The sequence below is a fragment of the Podarcis pityusensis genome (assembly GCF_964106645.2).
Source record: "Podarcis pityusensis genome assembly, chromosome: 2".
Lineage (NCBI taxonomy): Eukaryota > Metazoa > Chordata > Lepidosauria > Squamata > Lacertidae > Podarcis > Podarcis pityusensis.
This window is the reverse complement of record NC_138029.1, coordinates 124,830,139-124,847,404: the sequence shown is the minus strand read 5'-3', so window position 1 is coordinate 124,847,404 and position 17,266 is coordinate 124,830,139. Positions and strand designations below refer to the sequence as shown.

The window sequence follows — 17,266 nt, the reverse complement described above, 5'->3', positions numbered from 1 at the left end:
TAACAGTGTTTTATAAATTGTAATTGATTTACTGATTATTAGTAATGGTTTCGCCAATGAGCTGTAATTGTTATACCAATGAATTGTTCATTATTCTCTGTAAGTCTATATTTGTGATGTTCTATTACACTATTGTTTGTTGTTGTTGTTGAACTATGTTGCATACACAAACAATTAGAACAAAACTTACAGTCGTCAAACTGATTAAGTAGATAAAAGAAGAATCAATAATTAATAAGGAAAAGTAAAATCATAATATAGAAGAAGAAAAAAAGAAAGGAGAAGTATGGAAGAGAAGAAAAAGAGAAAAAAGGGAAGAAAACGGGGGGGGGGAATGTGTGTGTGTGTGTATCTAGGATAACAGTAAATCATTCATTGTTAGACTAATATTTTACAAAGAAGAAGAAGAGTTTGGATTTGATATCCCGCCTTTCACTCCCCTTCAGGAGTCTCAAAGCGGCTAACATTCTCCTTTCCCTTCCTCCCCCACAACAAACACTCTGTGAAGTGAGTGGGGCTGAGAGACTTCAAAGAAGTGTGACGGGCCCGAGGTCACCCAGCAGCTGCATGTGGAGGAGCAGGGAAGCGAACCCGGTTCACCAGAGTACGAGTCTATCGCTCTTAACCACTACACCACACTGGCTCTCGACGAACAGATTCTTAAATTAAAACACAGAGAACCACATACAAAGCTACCTACAAAACAACAAATAAAGACTTCTGCCAATACCGCAACAGTTCATTGTTCTTAGTAAAGATACTTTCCTGTATTTCAATTGATTCCTCATCTTGGTATCAGGACTTTATTGCTTTTGCAGTGTTATTCTAGGCACAACCAGATCTTAGGTGCTGAACCTTGATTCATCAGGTAGTTGTTTAAATGATCCCATTCCTTCTTAACTATTTTATTAGATTTGTCTCTTAAGACATCTGCTAGCTTCGCGAATTCCAAGTACTCAGTCAGCTTGCATAACCATTCTTCTTTTGTGTCTATTGTTATTGTTATTCTGTTGTTATTTATTGTCTATAAACTGCTCTGCGATTCAATCTAATAAAGAGTGGCATAGAAATGTAATTAATCAAATCAAATGTAGCTGTCTTAATGTGACTTTATTCTAATTTATCTAAGTTTATTTAGTATTTTAGCAATTCAGTTTGCAACTTCTAAAGCAGCTTATGCAATTCAGCTCAGAGTAATGAGCAGTTTAACTCAAGAGAAAGGAGCCTGGCACAAGAATGATCTCAAACAACAATGCGGATCTCTACAGTTGCTGTTACTGAAGAACGAGGTATCAGAACCTGTTAGAGGTCTTCTGAATATAATCCAGAGATCCACCAGTAGATGTTTACCTGCTTTCCATTACATGTGAGGCTAAGGGAACCATGGTAAGCACACTATTGGATCTTTGCCTCACCATTTACATGGCTAGCTGCACAGTGCAGTCAATATTCTGGTGTGGACTTCTAACTCTACGGTTCCATGATATCCCTAGACCTAATAATCAAATATCATATTTAGCTTTTTCTGGTCTTTCTCATGTTCAGATCTGGCCTCAGTATAATAATGTAGCATTTGGGAAGGAAGATGCAGCCCAGAAGCCCAGCACTGGAGGCCAAGATAGAGAAGACCTGCACTGCTACCATGAATTTCCCCTTGGTGCTCAGGTAGGTGGGAACAAAGGACACCCAAACACTGCAGAAGACCAGCATGCTGAAGGTGATCAGCTTGGCTTCATTGAAGTTTCCAGGCAGGTTCCTGGCTAAAAAAGCCACCATAAAACAGATGGCAGCCTGGAAGCCCATGTAGCCCAGGGCACCATAAAACATGGCCACAGACCCTTCATTGCATTGCAGGATAATCTCTGCAGGCTGGGAGTGCATGTCAGACTCTGGGAATGGGGGAGAGGTACTCAGCCAGGTGGTGCAGATGAGAATTTGGACACTGGAACAGGAAATGACAACAGCATTGGCCAGACTTTCCCCCAGCCATCTCATCGCCCTGCTCCCTGGCTTAGTGGCCAGGAAGGCCAGCACCACAGTGATGGTTTTTGCCAAGACGGAAGAGACAGCAACTGAGAAGATGATGCCAAAGGCTGTTTGGCGCAAAAGGCAGGTCCCTTTTCTTGGCTGGCCAATGAAGAGGAAGGAGGACAAAAATGAGAGAAGGAGGGAGATGAGGAGGATGTAGGAGAGATCCCTATTGTTGGCTTTGACTATGGGAGTGGCTTTGTATTTAATAAAGATTTCTAACACAAAAACTGTGGCTAAGGATATGAGGATGGCAAAGGAAGCTAGGATGCTCCCCAAAGGTTCTTCATAGGACAGGAAGGTGATTGTTTTGGGTACACATTGATTTTTGTCTTTCTTTGGATGCTGATCTTTTGAACATTTGGTGCATTTGGCAGTATCTGCAGAGAGAAAAAGAGACTTCAGTATCCTAACAGCAGTTGTAAACCAAGCTAGGCATATGGGGAAGGTAGGCATATGGGAGAGATAAAAAAAGAACAGTTTTGTTGGGAAAGAGAGAAGCAAAAGTTCACTGGCAAAAACATCTCGATCCATGGTCTCATCCACCAAAATAGATCATGTGGAGCATGGCTAGAAAAGCTTGGCCTGTGAGATATTTCAGAAGCGCTTCTATTAAGTGTAAACTGGTGCTGGGAACCTCTGGCCACTGGATTAAACTTAGCTCAGCAGGTCACCCCATTTGGTGATGCCACTTTTTGAGTTGTGTGATGGGTAGGGCCTCAAAGGCATAATTGTCAGCTGATGACCTGTGCATGTGTGCATTGGTCAAAGAGGTGGACATGCTTTCCCCCCGTTAAAACTGCTTATCCCTCCTAGTGCTGCTCTTTGAACCTCCAAAAACCTGAGAGGCATTTCACTCATGGGATGCCATTACAAACATCATGCTTAGGCTGGCTCGAACCTTTGCCCCATCCTCCCAGGTAAGACGGTTTTTCCTGAGGTCTTGGCCTACCTTCCTGAGTGGAGATGGTCCCTTCTGAGCAGGGAGTGCAATCATAGCAGCAGGGGGGCTTCCCTTCCTGAATCTTCTTGACATATCCAGGGTGACAGCTCTGTGAGCATCTTGAATGAGGCATGGTCTAGGCAGAAATTGAGGAAGGAGAATCAATGAGAAACGATTAGGAGCATTTGTGCTTTTGGAAACAGATCGCAGTGTTTTGGCAAGATTGTGGAAAACATATATTTGCTTCCAATGGCCATAAGTGACCCCAGGCCCTATTTTGGCAGGTGATTAATAATTGCCAGTTCTGATTAATATTTGTGGGTGGGTGCAGGGTGTCCCTGTTAGAATTCCTGCTACTTGATTTCAGTCATAGGATTGTTGTCTATCACATGACGGTATATGTTTTGACACCACAGTGTGGGAAGTGACGAAGACAGGATGTTTGTGTTACTGTGTTCCGTGAAATGGGACTATTGTCCTTTGTTCTTTTTCTCTTTGCTGTCTGATGCTAGAGAGAGAGGGAGCCATGTTGCAGTGCTCAATGTGTGTTTATATGTAAATAAAGTAGATTAGCCAAAATGCTGAGTTGCTGAGGTCTGTCACGCGAAATGCACAAACTCTGCAGATCCCTAAGTGTGCCAGTGTTGGTTGGCATTGGTCACTGTGATGTTCGGGCAGAAGAAAGCTTTTGAAGCTCCCGAACAATCGGCCAGGAGGGAGAGAACATGCCAGTTGGGCATGTGTCTCTACCAGGATCCTACTCGAGTGTAGGCTGAACTCCTGACAGTCCCTACAGGAAATACATGCTGTCCTCTGGATATTCTGAACAGATTGGGAAGGCCTTACATTTGGGAAACTATTTGACTGTGCTTAGGAAAGTCTCCTATTCACTGTGAAATCTTATACATACTCAAGAGGCTGTTCCATTCATCTCAATGACTTTGTTCGAGGGAAGTACAGTGGTACCTCGGTTTAAGAACAGTCCTGTTTATGAACTATTTGGTGTATGAACTCCACAAAACCGGTTTCATAGCTTTACCTTGGTCTAAGGACGAATTTGAACAGTGGAAGAGCACCAGCGGCGGAAGGCCTCATTAGGGAAAGCGCACCTTGGTTTAAGAACAGTTTCGGTTTAAGAATGGACTACCAGAATGGATTAAGTTCGTAAACCGATGTACCACTGTATCAGTAAAATCACAGTCAAAGTCTCATATGTGCAATTCAACAAGCTATTAGAGCCTAGCAGATGTCACAAGTAATAAAATGACATATCATTTCTCCATACCTTGTTAAAGGCCAGGGGCCAGACAATTGCTTTTCGGTTGATGGTCAACTTTACCTCTGAGGATGCCTGTTTCTCTACTTCCCCAATCTTCACTCTACCATGAGAGGTATTGGGAAACAGCACCCAATTCACAATATCGAAGTCAATGGCCAATGCCCCATTCTCATTCAAGTACTGTCCATCAGGTGAAGTATTAGAATAGAGATGCACTTCTTTCAAGAATGGATGAAGCTACAACGACAGAGGAAACTCCAGCACTAAGAGAACATGAAAACATTTGGGATAATTCACTTTCCCTGTCTGTCAGTCAATATAGACAATGCTACTTGTTAGACCAATATAGACAATGCTACTTGTGAGACCAATGGTCTGACTCATTTTAAGGCAGCTTCCTATGTTCCTAATATGGTGATTCCAGAGCTGGGACAATGAACAGGAAAAGGACATACCTGCCATGGCTGAATCTTTTGAAGTCCCAACAGGTCTCCTCCACCCATCAGTGACATCCGCTTTGATCTGGATGAATATGCTGCATGTAAGGCCTGAGCAACGGCTAGGATACTGATGTAATGAACATAGCTATCTTGGGAATGAACCTGTTCAATAAATTCCTGCTGGATCATCACATTCTCTGTCTCCCTGCATCTTGTCCAACCTCTCACAGACAAGGCATGTTTGGAATATGAACATTCAAATTCTTCTTGCCAAAGATCCAAAACAGAAGGGAATATTGGTTCGGAGTCGTCCATTTTCATCTTTTTTTTGGTCTTCATTACAAAGGACAAAGAACCATGGGCATACCGGAAGGATTCCGTCTCATAGAACAAGACTGTGTTCTCAAGAGCGGTGATTATCCAGACTTTCCCCCCAGTTTCTATCCTTTCAAGCAAGGTTTGTACCTCCATGATTGTGAAAAGTCCATATTGAGAGTCTGTACAGTAAACAAAGACATTGACTTGTCTCCACATGGCAGGGGCTTCATGGGGTAACCACAGCCAGGTTTGTAGTAGTACTCTTTTTGTGAAGGCAACACAGATTTCCCTTTTGATCATTAGGGATGTCAAGATACTCAGGAACCTTTCTCCATTGTCATTGTCTGGAGCAAAGAGACCAACCCACGTCCACCTGAAATGCAGGAGGAGTTGGATAATTCCCAGGTACTGAGTTTCTTCCTTTGAGACCATCTGGTAGATAAAAGGGGACTGGACTTTATCATGAAGAACAAAGCCATAACTGAGCTGTTGAAGAAAAGAAACTGGTGTTTTGTTTCTCAGGACAAAGATTGGATACCTCTGTGTGAATCAAATCAAATCAAATATGATGAAACATTTAATTAGTATAAGCTTCAATGTTTTTTGAAATTTCATATATATGCAATTTATTTATCACCTAATGGCAATTGTCTCTCTGCAGTTTAGAGAAATACAATAGAACAAAATTATGAATGCAAAAGTCTAAAATCACACTTCCATTAAAATGCATCCTGCAATACTATAAAGCCTTCAGAAGGACTGGGAGGTCAGTCTACCATGACACCCAGAGGGGTTTCTACATCATGCACAGCTCCTCCATATTGAAATCTTATGAAAAATTAGAGTTGTGTGTTATCAGCATGGACTGCAGCATTAGGACTGTTTTCCAATGGTCCCTTTTGAATATAACCACCTCATCTCCAATATCTTTTTCTGAACTTATTTCCAATTCTATAATACATTTGGTCATTTGATTGCCCTTTTTACCCATTGCTGTCTTTTTATTTGTATATATTGCTTGTTTTATGTTGCCATTGCTGTTGGCTAATGCGAATAAAGTTTAACCTGTACACTGTTTGAGGTGTGTCAAAAACCAATGTACACAGTCTTCCAAAGGCAGCAGCCCCATAGGTCTGTATAACTATATTATGAGATTGACAGTTTTATTTTTAATTCCTTTCCTGATGGTGTACTTAGCATGGAATTTGCTTTTACATGACAAATGCTGAAGAGGCAACATATTCATTGATCTATCTACCAAGACCCTGTGGTCTCATTTCTGTTCAGTCAATGCCAGTTCAGAACCCAGAAGCAAACATGTGAAATTAAGGCTGATTTCCCCCTCAGCGTGCATAAATTCACACTTGTTTATATTGAATTGCATGTGCCTTTTTATCTGGAGAAGTTATTTGGAGCTCTTCACAATCTGCTTTTGGTTTAACAATCTAGAACAATTCAGTATGATCAGAAAACTTGGCCATCTCCCTCTTCACTCCTAAATCATATCAGTCTTGAGGTACTCCACATTCAACATCCCTCTGTTTGGAGAAATTCCATTCACCTAGTTGCTGGGTGGCAGTTGTGGCACCATGCGGCTCATTACTGGTGTCATGCCATTTCAGTCTCCATTAGCCAGAGGTTGTTTGCTGGAGACAGATTCACAAATCCATTCTCTTCAGTAGCTTCAAACAAAGGGCACACACCCAAACATGGATATCTCCCAGATTAACATAGGCATGGACCTCTAATACTATCTTTTTCATGTGATTGAACCAGTAGACATACACATACAGTTCCATGATACAACCCCATTAATGATTAACCTAGCAAGCTCTTCTTCAGCTTCAGTGGAAATTTCCAACCATGCCTCGTGGTATACAATACAGGCACACTATAAATTTAGTTCCCATTTCAATGTACAGTGGTACCTAGGTTTACGAACTTAACGTTCTGAAAATCTGTTCTTAAACCGAATCCATTATTAAACCAAGGAGTGCTTTCCCTATTGAGGCCTCCCACTGAAGGTGCTGTTTCACCATTCGGCTTCTGTTCGTAAACCAAGGTAAAGTTTGCAAACCGGAACACTGCTTCCGGTTTTGCGGAGTTCGTAAACTGAATAGTTCGCAAACAGAACTGTTCAGAAACCAAGGTACCACTGTACATTAAACAATTTTATTTAACAGTTCCTGGAGCTGTAAGAAGAGGTAGCAGCCTCGTGGAACAGTGAAGGAAACCTTTCCCGTGCCAAGCTCAATAACAGCACTTGAAAGCGCCAATTTCCGGTAGGGCAAAATTTATGTAGCAACGTGCTACAGAGGCTGCAACTGGTTGGGGGGCAGGGAGCAATAAAATAAATTGCACTAAGCTAAGCATACCTTGCTTTTCTTATGAAATGGCAAATGTTGCTGGGTATGTTTGACTTGAGCCCAGTTCTTACCTGTGGTATCTTGTAGAAGCCCGACATGCTTGCAATGTGCATGGAGATGTCGGTTTCACCCCCTTCAATAATAGCTAGAAGGTTTCCCCGTCTTCCGCAGCTGTAGTTTGGAATGTTGATTTTCCCACCAGCAAAGAGGTCTGTCAAAGCATCAGTAGTTATTCTTCCATCAAAATAGGTATCATAGATGCTGTAGCCCAGGGTGATGTTGGGTAAGAGCCTGGGGTTACGATTGATCTCCTGAGCAGTAAGTGAGAAGGAAAGAACGTGGCAGTTCCTCACATCCATCCAGCTGCAAAAAGGTGTGTCACATAGTCACCCACCATTCAGTGAAAATGAGTTGCGTACTTGTTTGTATAAATCAAGGCAAACGTGAAAGGAGGCCAGAAAGTAGGACAACGTGGGGCTGAGGTGTACCAGTAATAGCGTCTGCAGTACCTTTACAAAGGAGGAGGATGGAGGCCCATGTTCTGGTAACGTCCTTGGCCCTCTGACCAGTTCTGTGGCTACTAGCTGCCCCTGTATCAAAAGATCACTCTAGACATTATATATCTCACAAAAACTGGTCCCCCAATCATGGTTTGCATGTTTGTAGTGCTATTTGGGAAGAGCAACCACTCACACCAGCCAAAAAGACTTACGGCTGTTCAGCTCTGCTGAGCACCTCAGAAAATGTCCCCAGAGCCAATCTTAGCGCACAGGATGCATTTCAGCTGTCTAAGGATAGCAGGCATCTGCAGTTTGAAGTTGCATAGGTTATGTTGTGCCTGGGGGAAATAATTGTTCAGTTCCTACCGAAGATGGTTTGCTCCAATTATCATTGCACAAATCTATAAAGGAACAGCCTGCCATACCCTGTCTTCATTCTCCTGGTAAGGGTAGTGAGTCAAACCTGGGAAACTAATTCTGTGGATAAACATCTAGAAGATTATTGTATATTGAGAGTAGGAAACTTCCCATTATTCATGCCAAGGGCCATGGTCAGAGCATTCGAATTTCCACAATGTTTCACGAGAGACAACGAGACAACTACAGAAAAGCTGCGACGTAAACACCCTTCACAGCTTTTTAGCTTATAGAAAACACATTATAGAAAACACATTTAGCTTATAGAAAGCACATTGATACACTGCTTTTCACCAAGTAAAGTGCCGTACAGAAAACTTTAATAAACAAATGGAACAAATAACAGGTCTCCATCCAATGGTATTATTGTTTAGACCTCCAGGAAAAATAGACAGACGGATGCCTGCAATACTCCTACTCAGAGATAATTGCATTCTCCGGCAGCCTTGGAAGCAGCCTTCGACTTACTGGTTTTCCGCCAGCTCACATCCAGTTGTATTTCTATTTCTACTACCTTTTATTATCTTTTAAGCACTGCTATTTTAAAAGACTCATAACGATGGGCCAAGGCAAACGCCTAAGGGATTGTGACGAGGCTCTGCCCTCCCCAAGAGCCAAACAATTAAAAATCGACCCCCCCGTGTCTGACAAACGGAGTGACCCCATTGAACTCTGCTATAGGGTGAAAACTCAGAACCGTTTCTACCCTCTAATGTCTCCAGAAACAACGTCAACACCAGAGGAATTATTTTTACCTCAGACTAAAACTGCGGACGGCAAGCTTGGAGGAAGAGGGAGTGTCCCATTGAGGGTGGTGCAGGACGCTGGAACTGAGGACTGCGCAAGACAAGAACAACATGAACATCTCCATCTTGTGGTCAGAACCCTTAATTGTATATTCAAGAAGATTGATGTGCTAGCCTCCCAGTTATGTAACCTCGAACAGAAAATGGATAACTTCTGGTCAAAGTTTAAACCAACTGTAGATACGGGGGAATTGAAGTGCCAGAGGTCCTTGCCTTCTACCAAAAAAAGAAGTGTGATCCCTAAATATAAACCAAATCCTGCACTGAAACATCAAGCATTGTCCCTGCAACCTAAGAAAATCTGCCTAAACATCGGGGCAGGGTCACCAAGGTGGCTTACTCTGAGTGGGGTTAAAAAGCACCTAAGCAATCTCCTAAACATAGAAATCTCACAATGCGATCTCATTGCAGTATTACCTTTGAACCAGCACCTCGGGCAACAGAAAGTGATGCTTGCGTTTTACTCTCCAAGGATCCCTTCAGCTATCATCAGGCAGAAACCACTCTTGGCAAGGTACGATATCATCCCAACAAGAGTTTTTATGGATAGCATGATCCACCCCCTCCTACTTGTTGGTCACGGTACGGAGTGGACTCTGTCGGAGAGGTCGGGCGTACCTCGGGACATCGAGCCTCCTCTCCCGGAGGATATCCATCCGCACCGAAACTGGACTCACCCTACGTCCCCACGAGCTCTAAAGAAACCCACTGGCGCAAGTAATTCTCTGACCCCGCTGGAGGAAAGAGAGCTTTTAGCCACCTTTGGCGACCTTCCACCGAGAGAACAACAAGAAATAATTGATAGACTAGAAGTACTTAATCATCAGCTCATACATGTCCAGAAGAACAGAAAAGTCCTGCCCACTTTTCAGGATAACTCTGCCAGCTTTTCGGAGTCGTGGTTTAAGGAAGCAGGAAGTCTTCCATACCTTAGTCCAGCTCCTAAACCCATGCCTCCCCCACTTGTGGGCAAAACCCACCGACGCTTGGCAGACCCAGGTTTTGCCTCTCAAGTTGGCCCCTCATCCCAACTCTTGATAAATTTTGACTCGCCCTCCAAGAGTCCCCCGCTGAGGAGTGTAACTCAGAGTTCCTTCCACCAAAACAACTCCTTACCATCTAATCCATCAATGCCGGAACTGGAGTCCTCATACTCCCCTGAGCGGCATAGACCCGACATACAAACGGTACCAGTACGCCGAACATCCCCTGTACCTTTGCCAGCATCAGGTCAGGGGAGTGTCCCACCTACATCAAAAAATGGCCCGGATTTGATTGAAGACCCGACCGGACATATAAACCAAATGGTTTCATCGGCGACCTATAGACCTTGCGGTGGGGCAGTCTCAGCAAATCCTGTGGAGTTCCCCACTGACCCGTTTTGTCGCCCCAGTCAGAATACCTCACTACCAACTTCAAGACTAGGTACCTTCAGCAGGTGCCTGCTATGCAAAGTAAAATAACTGACTTTTTCGCGGGGTCTGCCTTGCCTCCAAAGGACTCACATCCCTCCCCGAAATGACAGCGAATTGGTTACAACAGGAACTCCCCCCTATCAGTCCTCAGCTGGAACATTGCGGGCTGGAGGGGGGAAAAACTTGACCCAGAATTCTTGGAGTATATTAACCTGTTTCATATCATCTTGTTCCAAGAATCGTGGGAAGTAGAGAGAATTGATCTAAATGGCTTTGAGCTTCTAGAACTCCCTGCCTGCCCCTCCCTGAAAGGAGGCCGCCCTAAAGGGGGCCTAATAATAGGCATCTCCCTCAACTTACATTCTAAATTTACTCTGATTGCGGGGGGAAAGATCTCACTTCTAGTTACAAATGTTTACTTGCCACCCGGGGGTTCTTCCTCCGAACTGGGCTCTAAATGGGGCTCGCTAGAAGAGCATTTGCTCTCATGCTATGTCAAGTTTCCTAACATCCCGGCCATAATAGGTGGCGATTTTAATGCCCGCACAGCAGCAAATTGGGACTCGCTGACCAAAGCCAAATGGTGGGTTACCCCAAACCTTGATAATTATGATCTGGAACATATCATGAGGAGAACTTCTAAAGACCAACGAGTTAATGAGGCTGGAGTATTCCTCTACCAAATGGCCATCCGTTTAAATCTGGTCCCCCTAAATGGCACATGCCTCCCTGATATTCCAGGGGATTTCACTCACCTGAGTGTTAAATCAAACAGCGTCCTCGATTACCTGCTGGTCTCCAGTGATCTACTTAAGTGTATTTCCACCTTTAAGATCGAGAATGTACAATCTAGTGATCATCTTCCCCTTGTAGCCAAGCTTTCCCTGAATTGGCAGTCGGAGGCCTATAGACATGCGACCCAGATGGTAACCAACGTATCTCTCCAAGTAAGAGGAATCAAATGGTCGGAGACCCAGGCTCAAAGGTATCAGGAATTCTTTCAAAAAGAAATCCTCGGGCCCCATCCCTACATAGGCTCTGCCTCAGACGAGCATAGCATAGTGTTGAAACGCTTCCACCATCATACGACTGATCTTACGTCCTTCTTCAGGTTACCACCCAAAATATTAAATCGAAACGAGTATACTTACGGTGCCCCCTGGTATAACTCTCAGTGCAAACAAGCAAGACAGCGCCTTCGTGCTATATATAATGTATATAAGACCTCCGATGCATCTACTCTGCCAGCTAGTTATGCACAAGCCAAGCAAGTTTACAAACGCACGCAGAAAATTGCCAAACGTGAGTGGCAACATAATCGCTGGCAGGCCTTGATTACTGCTTCAAAATCACATAGATCCAGGGAATTCTGGTCTCTGATTAACAGAAGGGTGAGGAAATACCCAAGGGCAGTCATCCCTGCACCGACATGGGAATTGTTCCTGAAGAAATGTTTCTCACAGGCAGATGCTCCCTCCGACCATCTGATGCATCTGTTTTCCCACCTACCTATTTGGCCTCCCACCGATCCTGACGAAATAGCCAAGCTAATAGCCCAGCTGAAATCGGGCAAAGCCCCAGGGCCCGACCTGATCCCTGCTGAAGCCATCAAACTACACCCAAAATGGTGGGCTGGCATCTTGGCCAAAACCTTCGACGCAATCAACGCTTCTGGTCTCATCCCCAAAATATGGAAGGAGGCCATTATAGTACCAATTCATAAAAAAGGTTCTCCAATGGAGCCGGAAAATTACCGTAACATCAGCCTCCTTTCGATCATAGGGAAAATTTATGCCAGCTTTTTGCTGACGAAACTATTGCGATGGGTAGATGAGACCAACCAGATTGGCCACGAACAAGCAGGGTTCAGAATTAAACGCTCTACAACTGATCATGCGATAGTTCTTTACCATCTGGCATGGAAGTACTCCTCCCCTCCCCGGGGCTACCTGTGTGCTGCCTTCTTAGATCTTAAGGCAGCCTTTGACAGCGTTCCTAGAAATATTCTTTGGGAGAAACTTGCGAAACAGGGCATCGATAGAAGACTCTTATGGCTTATAAGTCAGCTCCATGAAGGTACCCTTGCCAGAGTGAGACTTACTCCTGCGGGCGACCTCACAAATTCGATACCAATAAACAAGGGAGTGCACCAAGGATGTATATTGGCTCCCTGCCTATTCAATCTATTCATCAGCGACATGCGAGCACCCCTAGTCAACTCATCTCCAAGTACACATGCGCCTAGACTAGCGGATTACCGCTGTCCACTCCTTTTATATGCGGACGACGCGGTAATTCTATCTTATACACGTGTTGGACTAACCAGAGCTCTGAAGATCTTTGCCACGTATTGTCAACTCAATCAATTAACCATCAATCATGCTAAATCTAAGATTCTGATTTTCGCCAGAAGTCGGAGATTATACGAATGGAAGCTTGGTGGAGCAAAAATAGAGCAAGTCCTAAAATTTCAATACCTAGGAGTTATTTTTCAATACAATTTGGGGTGGAAAGCACATATTCAACACCTACTTAACAAGGCCAAAACTCTGTCATATGCGCTCCTCCGATTTTTCTTTTCGGATGGAGCTTTGCATGTTCCCTCGGCCCTAAAGGTGTTCAAGGCAAAAGTGGTTCCCGTGCTTGCTTATGCTGCCCTGCTCTGGGCCGTGATGACAGACCTTGCTCCTCTTGAGACTCTGCAAAACCAATTCCTACGTCGGCTCCTAATGCTCCCCCTGTGCGTAAGCAACGCAGCCATGCGACTAGAATTGAAGATCGCATCCTTAGAAACTTGCCTGTGGAAGCAAGTCTTCAATTATTGGTTATCATTGTGGCATAGATTACCAGACCATTATCTTGTCCAATGCTTATGGCGAGATGAATTCTCCAGCCTTTGGACTAGTAGAATTCATGCCAAACTCCTGAGTTATGGAATCTCTCCCTTAGATTCCCTAAAACTAGATCAAATCACTGCTCAAAGACTGATCCGCCAAAGACTGGATGACATCGATTTACAGCGAAATTATACGCTGGGGGGAGGTGTTTGTTCGCCCCAGAACATTGGTATCACTTTAACTTACTGCGTTCCATCATACCTCTCCTCCCTTTCGACTGTTACCCATAGGCTGGCCTTCACCAAAGCGAGGTTTAACGTTTTTCCCTCCAATGTCCTGAGACATAGATTCTCAAAGGGCCAAGCCTCCGCCATGTGCGAATGTGATAAGGAGACGCCGGAGTCGCTTCAGCACATTATGTTCACTTGCCCCTTATTCAAGGTGCCACGGGCAAATTTGTTGGGATCAATCATACAGAAACTAGAGGGTACCCCACCAAAATTCCACCTTGCCCAAATCTTGCAGGATAAGGATACCCATACAACCTTGAAAGTGGCTAGGTTCCTGGTCGCTGTCCTTACCCAAAAGCGTTGCCAAGGAGCACCACAAGCTAATTAAGGCGTAGTATGCCATTCCATCTTATACTATTTTACTGTTATAGTAGTGTTTTAGCGGCTGTTCTTTCCCACGTGCACAGGCTGTTATTTATGTCTTGTTTTTATCTGTATGGGCCTACGGCCGTAATAAATTATTATTATTATTATTATTATAACTCCTACTCAGATTTTCCAGCTGTATTTGATTCCAGTGGATGAGATGCTCCCTTAATCTTCAAACAACAAATATAGTGATTTATCAGCACAGCAAGGGAAGTGGAGAGTAGTTTAGGAAGAAGGAATACAGTGGTACCTTGGGTTACATACGCTTCAGGTTACAGACTCTGCTACCCCAGAAATATTGCTTCAGGTTAAGAACTTTGCTTCAGGATGAGAACAGAAATCGTGCTCTGGCGGCGTGGCGGCAGCAGGAGGCCCCATTAGCTAAAGTGGTGCTTCAGGCTAAGAACAGTTTCAGGTTAAGTACAGACCTCCGGAACGAATTAAGTACTTAACCCGAGGTATCACTGTATGGCAATACACCATTACTTACTTCTCAAAATCGCTTACTGGGGTGCTGGAAAAGCTAAAGGGAAGTTGATTTCCAATTAATCTTGAAGATACAATTCCACTAATGAGGTGATCTCCTTGCCGGTGATAATTAACAGTCAGATTTCTATCTCTGATCAGATTCAGTGGACATTTTGCCCTCTGCTGCATCCCCTGTGTTGCTAGAGGCAACGAAACAAGCAGCGGTATAATAATCATCATCATTTTGGGTCTGCCTGCTACTCTTTTCTTGTGACTGTTCCAGTCCACACAAGCCGCTACTTAGAAGAAACCCCAAATATTTGCAAGACAGAGGCTTCAGCGACTTGACAAATACAAGGGGTGTTCAGCTCTGCCCAAATTAGGATTGAAGGGAAGGGCCATAGCTCAGTGATGGAGCATCTTTTTCCCACCCAGAAGGTGTCAGGTTCAGTCTCTGCTACCTGATAACAGGTAGAGCTGAGGATGTCCTCTACCTGGAGAGATGCTGCCAGTCAGTAGATGGTACTGAGCTAGAAGGCAGCTTCCTATGTTTTGATTGGGTTTTATACTTTCTCCTTCAAATGCTCTATATCTTGGCCCCAAGGTATTTTATACATCAGACTTTTCAAGCATAGTTGAATAAACAACCTCCTGCAGCCCTTAATTGTGAAGTTGACATTATTGTTCCCCAAGGCAATATGTGAAGGGGTGTGGAACTATTTCTTGGACTCTGCAGAGAATAAGAATAAATCACTGTGGTTCTGATAAATGTAAGGCGGTAAATATCTCTTCTGAAACCTTTATGGGAGCAGCTGCATAGAAGAAGAAGAAGAAGAAGAAGAAGAAGAAGAAGAAGAAGAAGAAGAAGAAGAAGAAAGTTTACTCAATACATGGTTCAAGGATTGGCTGATCTTTATTGACGCTAGATCAGGTCAAATTTATATAACACTTTAGTGTAAATAGACCCTCCCAGTGGTTTATAAAAAGTAACAAAAATTATAAATTTTCAATAAAAGACAATGTTGAAAACAGCTATTTTAAATATTCAAAATATTATAAAATAAACAATGAAGCTAGCAATAGATAAAAACACTTGCCAACTTCCACATATCTGAACCCTGAATAAAAATGGTTTCCCCAGGGACAAAAAAAGAGACTCCAGTAAAGATTTCAATAGGCAGGGAGTGGCAAAATGTATGGGCTGTCAAATTAAATTATTATCAGTACAGAATGAGTATTAAGTGGTAACAGTGCCAGTTCTACAAACTGAATCAGTTGAGTGGACGTATACAAAGTGAGGCAATTCCACAAGTCAACTGGTGCCGAGATCTTAGGATTTTTTTTTGTAACACTTTGCATTTGGTCCAGTAAGAAACCAGCAAACCACTAAAGGGCTGGATCAACACTGATCTAAAAAAAGCTAAGAAAAACAAGTTATATAGCTCTCAGTTCAATTTTGCATTGACTGCTGTACAGAGCCCCCTGGTCACATTTTTATAACACATTTATAACGTTATAACTCACCAGTCTAAATTAGCCCTAGATCTGAGGATAGAATTATTATAAGCTGACAAGGTCTTACTCCTGACAGTCACTTCTGAACTGACTGCTTTCTGAATCAGACACAAAGGAAGACCTACATAGAGTTCATTGCAGTAATCCAGTCTTGAACTCAAGGCTGTGCGCTGCCTGATGCTATGTGCTCGATATGTTAGACTAAAGACCATGTGAGACAGTCCAAGGGTTGCCATGGAGGTCCCAATGTGGATCCATGGCAACCTCTACATGATTATGGTCCTCCAACATCATGCCAGAGACCACCTTAGCCAAGAGAGAATGGCAATAGTCATTTATAGTGCATTTTTCTAGTCTGCTTCTGACCCTTGTAAGCTGCCAACTCTGGCCTGGCTCCCCAGTAGCTGAAGAAGCAGCTCTTGGCTTGGAGACCACCACCGCTTCCTTCAAGTTTGTGTCCCATACTTTGGGGAGCATGTCACTTCCAAGTCTCAGAGACAAATCATTCTTTAGTTGAATTCCACTGGAATTAGGGTGACCACCTTTCTTGACAGATCAACAGGCAAACATTAAGCAAACATTTGAATCCACCTTCTCCAGTTCAAAGCAGCCTCTATGGCCAAGGGTCAGGAGGATCAGGAAGGTAGCGTTGGGTAACACCTTGCAGGAGTCAGGTTGGGGAAGCTTGTATAGTATGTTTTGCAGATCCCTGAAGCAGTTGTATGACTGCAGCTGCGTTCACTTTACAGATTAAATAGCTTTATAGCACATGTTGATTTCCCCTCTTTTTCCTTGGTTTGTCCATTAACCGTTCAAATTATTGATTGCTGAAAATTTAGGGGCCGTAGGTGGCAAAGTCCCAAAGACACCAGTAATCAACCATTTGAACCCCCAACAGAAAGAGTCCAACTTTTATACACATTATGAGATTTCTATACAATAATCAACTGTTCTCTGTTAAACAACTAAAATTAATTTTGTCAAACCTTAACACATACTAGATTTATTTTAATTAAATTCATAGTTTTATTATAAAAGAACATGCAAAAACACAAGCTCTAATACCCTTAACACAATCTGAATATTGATTAAGTATAATGAGTAGAGAGGGGAAAGGATTCTGGTTCTCAATTGTACTGTAGATTATGGAAACTTGCATATCTATGAAACCCCTTTAAAATATATGGAACTAGATGTTGGTACACAAATTCTTCCCAAGGATTGGAATAAACCTGGGAAATCATGACCCATACCGTCTGACATCTCTTCAATTCA

At 43.3% G+C, this 17,266-nt stretch overlaps 1 protein-coding gene across 9 annotated transcripts in view; it reads right to left on the bottom strand.

Annotated features, from left to right (window-relative positions):
- Window positions 1-313: 313 nt before the first annotated feature.
- Window positions 314-17,266, bottom strand: part of LOC308469410 (vomeronasal type-2 receptor 26-like) — a 27,655-nt gene continuing 10,702 nt past the window's right edge. For 3 of the 9 annotated variants that reach the window (XM_080991821.1, XM_080991824.1, XM_080991822.1), the window contains 5 exons: window positions 7,446-7,737; window positions 4,706-5,548; window positions 4,257-4,487; window positions 2,981-3,107; window positions 314-2,408 (listed from right to left, as the gene is read on the bottom strand). In XM_080991821.1, coding sequence (XP_080847947.1) covers window positions 1,516-2,408; window positions 2,981-3,107; window positions 4,257-4,487; window positions 4,706-5,548; window positions 7,446-7,733 — 2,382 coding nt within the window. In that variant the 5' untranslated portion in view covers window positions 7,734-7,737 and the 3' untranslated portion in view covers window positions 314-1,515. Of the gene's footprint in view, window positions 2,409-2,980; window positions 3,108-4,256; window positions 4,488-4,705; window positions 5,549-7,445; window positions 7,738-7,883; window positions 8,009-8,086; window positions 8,161-16,000; window positions 16,166-17,266 lie in introns of those variants that run through there. The other 6 variants (XM_080991827.1, XM_080991828.1, XM_080991823.1 and 3 more) reach the window with 6 other exon arrangements.